We start from the raw sequence: 6,000 nt of genomic DNA, 5'->3' as shown, positions 1-6,000 counted from the left end.
GCATTTTGACCGCAAGTGTTGTGGGTAATGCAAGCATGATCCCTTGTAAAAAGGTATCAGTTTTGTTGCCAGATAAAAGGGTAAAAACCTATTATTATGGTACTTACCTAGTCAAATAAATAAACATTGAGGCTGTTTTCTGTTTTGAGCTAAGCTACGGAAATGGAAAACTTTCAATGGAACCTGCGATCGATCGCCAGTGCTACGTGCTTCCAAGTGTGGCGCTGTCACTTTCCACCATAATTTCCTCTGTACTACTCAGTAAGTCTTCAACGATGTCACTCATCGTGATCTCATATTGTGAACCTGCAGAGGGCATCTGACCAACAGCATTTAACTGTTACGTAGCGTTTTTTTATGCGTGTGCATCAGTGTGGGCAGTCATGGTGCGGACTGCTGGAAGGCTGAGTTTCTTGGTTGCTCTTGATTTTTGTTAAGAATAAAGATTTTCATATTGTTACCAGACCATGTTGACTGAGACTATCTCTTACTGTACAGTTATGTAACCAGTCATAATCTAGACAAGATTTAGCAAAACAGTAAACAATACTTTTAAAACCATTCTAGAATAAATTATGAGGGAAACATGAGTGAAAATTCACAAGTTTTATTGTCCAAAAAAATCTAATCCCAATTTACATCATGGTATTGCTGTTGCAATGAAATTGTCTTAATTGCTTACAACATTAAAAAAGTTATCTTAATTAAATGTAAAATCAATGATTTATAAACACTAGCTGCATGGAACTTTTTTGTCAAAAGCTAGCATTTATATATTACTTCCAAAAAAAATCTTAAACAAGTTATGCATTTAGCTGTTACAAAAAAAACTGGCTTTTTCTGACCACCTTTTTCCATCCTCATCATTATTGTCTGTAACAGATCACAGGCTGTTTAAGATGTAGGGAACACTGTCACTAATAGAGTAATGATGGTTATCATAAAGTACACTGTGCATGCGGGTTCAAATATTGTTGGTGGACCACCACCGTTTGGTGCCTTGGTTGGGACAACAATCACCGCAGGTGCCACGGACGCCACGTTGGAGTTCTCTCCTTTGTTGTTTTTTTCTTGTCGATGGCTCGTACAGAGAAATAGAGGCTGTTTCCTGGCTGGAGCTCAGCTATGGAGATGGCAAATGTTTCAGTGGAACCCGCGACCGCCGGGTCACTTGTGTTTCCCATTGTGACGTTGTCTTCAGGCACGATCATTTCCTCTGTGCCATTCAGCAAGCCTTCAATGCTGTCGCTCGTTATGATCTCATATTTTGAAGCTGTGAAGGGGATCCAAACAACAGCCTTTAACTTTTACATATGAAAACAGCGAACAATGTTCATAATAAAGGGTATTGGGTTAGATCGCATAAGTATAAATGTGTCGTAATCGTCCACCACCCGACGCAGCCAGTAAGGTTTGTCACGTAAACAACGCGCCAATTAGTTACTACTTCAGCCCACCGGTGTGCTGGAGAGGAAATCCAAAACATTTACAATTTGAATAATGCTTTGTAAGAATATAATTTCAAGAATGATCGATGAATTGGAGAATTACTGGTGTAAATTCAACTGCTGAACTATATGCAGGCTTGTCAATAAGGACATTTCCAGTTATTGGTTGTTAAATTAGAAATGAATAAACATACCATGGGGTATTACCATGCTTTAAAGTGAATCGTAAAGATCCTGGAAGGTAATTGTGATGAAGGTAGTAAGTGAGAGCCAGCTTGTAAGCTGCATATCTTGCTGATGGAGGTCGCGTGTGAGTGCCAAGTGAGTAAGGCCGTATGTGTCGCGAATTGAGGTCATGAGTGGTGTGATACCATGTGTGTGGCTAATGGAGGTCGTGAGTGGTGTGATACCGTGTGTGTGGCTGACGGAAGCTATGAGGCTGTGTGACTGGGGCACCTTGGCCGAAGTCGGCATCGTCCTCGGGCGCCGTCCAAGCCAGGCTGACGATCCCCAGCGCCAGCAACTCGACCGTCAGGTCCAGCACGCGGCACGGAGGGTAGATGTCCAGGGGCCCGCCCGGCGGCACCGTTGCCTGGAAGGAGCCTCCCGATGCCACTCGACTGAAGTCCTCGCTCGGCACCAGCACCTGCCCTACCGCAGGAGCTGGCACCTGCGTTATCTCCAGCTCCCCTGGTGGGAGAGACCAGAGTTCATTCTGTTGATACAGAGCCATGGCAAACTACATTTGGATAGAGATAAAGCCACTTTATATTGTTACCTTGTTAAATAAAGCATTTAATGGGAATTTACTTCCATTGCGTTTCTGTTTAGAGTGTTGGCACATGGTGTTCGCTGTTTAGCAAGGATGACCTCTCTCGTTTCGAAAGCCCGGAATGAAGATGGCCTTGGAGCCTCTGCGTGGAGCCAGCCTCGTTGCCTCTTTACTTCCTGCTACTCTGACCTTCAGGCTGTAGCGGCCACTCGACGTGTATTGGGTGAAGTATCTGGAGTACACTCCGTCGTTCTTCTTTATGTCGGCACCTGCGCACAGGTTAAATAAAGCCCGAGATCAATAAAGCATCCCCATTTAAGTATCGTGCATAAATTTTGTGGATAACAAACAACATTACCTCTGCACAAAAAAATAATTGCTTTCCAGCACGTTGAGCCGTTTTAGCAGACACATGGCCTCATTTGAACATTTTTTGATGCATTGTTGTCACAGTCAGTTGGGTGGCAATGAGATTGGCAAAAGCTGACAACATCTATCAAACAGGACCACCACTTTGTTTGAGAGCTGCTCACACCCACAACGTACTCGCGCCATTGTCCAGCAGCTCAATCTCGAGCGTTGCGCTGCCAGGTCTCTCGATCAGAGTGGTGACGTTTGCGCCGACAACAGGCGTGGTTCCACGCTTCACCTCGGCGTAAATGGTCAAGGCGCTCAAAGAGATGCTGCCAAAGGCCTGCATGTTTGCCTCCACCGTGATGGGAGGCACCCCCTTGCTGGACGCCATGCTGGTGACCGTCAGGGTAAGGGTGTCTGTGCTGCCAGCTTTATTAATGAGCCAGTATTTCCACGTCCCAGTCTGAGAACGAAATAATGACTTTTGTTTTGAAATGTATTTGTTCATAATACTGGTTTTTTTTGGGTTAGATTGCGGAAATATAAATGTCGTTAAACCTGCCACCACCCGACAGCCAATTAATAATGTTTGTCACGTAAACATGACATGCTTTTTGTTACTCGTGCAGCACAACGGTGCGTTGGAGAGCAAATACACAACATTTACAATCTGAGTACGACGTTTCGCCAACAATTACCACTAGCTTCATCAGGCGACAGCCATATTTGTGGAGAAATCCTCGTTTTGTCCTTTAAATAGAGGGATATATAGATGTGATGATGTCACTTGTGAGCCCTTCACGTGCGAAGGGGGGGGAGGTTAATGAATGCATATAAATTACAATGGGTATCCATTACCGGTTGGGTTATTCATATGGTAATCAACGCACATCATGCATGCATATTGTTGTTGTACCTCCTGTCATTTGTGTGCACTAAAATAAGAGTACCTGTCATTATCTGTGCACAGGTAATCCCCATTGACGAATGGTGACATGTATATGCATGTATTATTTGATTATTCGCTTCCAAGCAGTACTAAACCAGTAGCTATCCGAACGGTTAAAATCATTTTTATTTCTCAAAATTTCGACAGTTTATCGAATTAGTCTTGGCCAATAGTAACTAGTTTTGCACAAAACTTCAAAATTATCAAAATTAATTGAGTGTTCTTGTTGGCATGCGTGTTCTGCCACTGCCGACAGTTATATTCGGGAGTATTTAATATTCCATTGGTGTTCTTTTAGTCTCATGCTGATCATTCGTCCTCTCTGCCCAACATAGCATTGGCCATACGAGCAATTAATCCGGTACACACCTTCTGTTGATAGCTTCAGTAATACATCTTTAGTACCAGATATTAGTTCCTGTATTTATGTATCGCGTCAAATCTCACTTGGATGTTTTGTTTTTTCAAAAATCTGGATAGTTTATTAGTTATTCCCGCAATGTACGGTATTTTAATAATTTTAATGACTTGGTCACTTTCAAAGCTCGTGCTATTTGATTTGGTTTTGGCATTCAGTGCCCTGTTGATTTGTGCATCATTGTAACCATTCAATTACAGCGCTTCTTTAACATGTTTAATATTACTTCTCAGACTATCACCATCCGACTCGATGCATGTATGTGTAGTGAGTCCAACTGAGTCGCAGACGTTGTTCTTCAGAGGCAGCACATTTATTCACAAAACGTATATACAAAAGGGGTAACTGCCCCTTTACCAGATACAGCCTAGGGTGGTGACCACCCAGCTAACTACACTACCATACAGGAGTTACAGCTACGATGGACCGGACCCTCACTCGGGTCCCGGGCCACGTGATTGGTGCCTCTTCAGACGTAGGACGTGGAGCTTCCAGCTTGTAGAATGAAGCGACCCCGGTCCCTCTCAGGGACCCACCTTATATCCTCTCGGGTCCGCCCTCGGCCCCGCCCACCTTCGCGAGCATTCTAGCTCCCTCTTGATCCCCCTCGAGAGCTCTCCCCGGACATGTGACCACCCCCTAACCCCCCCACCTGGGGCCCTCTCTGTGGACACTCCGGATCACGTGCCTACGGGGTTAACCAGAGTGCCAAGGCCCGGGCCAACCCTGTCCCTGGGCTGACACTTTCCCGCTCCCCCTGGTGGGAGCCCGCACTCACGCCGTGCGTGGTGGCCGCGCTATCCCAGCGCTCACCATGCCCCGCTAGGGCTGGTACTACACCCGCCTACGGGGTGTACGCGATGATGGTGCATCGCACGCCGTGATCTGCTAGAGCTGGCCTCACTCAGCAACACACACGGTGCTGTCCACGACGTAAGTACATCGCACGCCACGGCCCTCCTGGGCCGGCACCACACAGTGACATCCCCGATGTCACTACATATGTATGAGCGTCTTGATGAGCGTCTTGAAAGCCTACATGTTTTAAACCAAATGTATTTGTTGAATGCACTTAGCTGTTTTATGAGTGAGGCATGTTTGAATGAACCGCAATATCAACCCCTTTCGTAACAAATCCCAGCATCTATAATGTCCCACTTACCAAGTCCCATCAGAGAGGGTTACTGATGCAATAATTTTTAACCCTGAAAAATCGTGATACAAAACATACCATAGCTCTTCCTGGAATGGTCAGCCTTGCAGTTTTGAATGTTCCGTCAATGACGAAGTCTCCGTTTTGGTAGGTAACATTATTTGGATCAGTAATGTGCATCTCTGGGACACTTGACTGCCAGATGACCACGAACTGCGTGTTGTTCCCAATAGAGGCATCGATGTTGACGTCTCCATCCATCCACTGATTGCTGTTGAGAACTTTACCGGTGCTCTCCAGCTGCCAACAAGAGAAGTAGAAATGAGCAACAGCCCACGACAATCTCAAAAATCTAGACGATATCTCTAAAAGTGATTGCCGCGGAGTCCCGTCGTTCCACCCCCAGCATTCTAGTTAACTGGAGACCATGAGCCACCCACCTGGAGATGGAGAGATTGAGGTGGGGAGCATCACTGAGAGATGGGCACTTCCTCTCATACTATAGATGTAGACATTCAATGAGCACATCATTCTTAAACATGTATGCCATTGTTATTGACCCTAGACATTGCATATACACGTATATTCTTCCCCATATTCCAGGGTTAAACCTTTGCTTTTCTAAAAGACTGCGATTTTGGCTATCCACAAATCGCAATCTGGAACTCTACACGACTGCATCTAGAGAGAGAAAGAGAAATAAAGTGATGAGAAAAAGTGATGAGTCACAGAGATGTTATAATTTTCCTGCATTTAATAGCTTATTTGCGTATTTAACGTAATGCATTAATTTGATATTCACGAGCATCTCCGGAATGTATCCCTCGCGAATAACAAGGGGGCACTATTACTCTCAACCTTCTCCCAGCTTCTTGCTCTCTCAAAGACCCTATGTAACCGCTCTCC

At 45.0% G+C, this 6,000-nt stretch overlaps 1 protein-coding gene across 1 annotated transcript in view; it reads right to left on the bottom strand.

Annotated features, from left to right (window-relative positions):
* Window positions 1–591: 591 nt before the first annotated feature.
* LOC116945083 (calcium-activated chloride channel regulator 1-like) overlaps window positions 592–6,000 on the bottom strand; it is a 28,327-nt gene continuing 22,918 nt past the window's right edge. Inside the window, 6 exon segments of the mRNA XM_076068876.1 lie at window positions 592–1,059; window positions 1,062–1,273; window positions 1,905–2,138; window positions 2,319–2,489; window positions 2,767–3,037; window positions 5,146–5,394. Of these exon segments, the coding sequence (XP_075924991.1) occupies window positions 895–1,059; window positions 1,062–1,273; window positions 1,905–2,138; window positions 2,319–2,489; window positions 2,767–3,037; window positions 5,146–5,394 (1,302 nt within the window). The 3' untranslated portion in view covers window positions 592–894.

This window comes from Petromyzon marinus, chromosome 22 (genome assembly GCF_048934315.1).
Source record: "Petromyzon marinus isolate PM22_M1 ecotype Great Lakes invasive population chromosome 22, UKy_Petmar_22M1.pri1.0, whole genome shotgun sequence".
In the NCBI taxonomy this organism is placed as follows: Eukaryota; Metazoa; Chordata; class Hyperoartia; order Petromyzontiformes; family Petromyzontidae; genus Petromyzon; species Petromyzon marinus.
The sequence above is the reverse complement of the archived record's forward strand: the minus strand, read 5'-3'. Positions and strand labels throughout refer to the sequence as shown.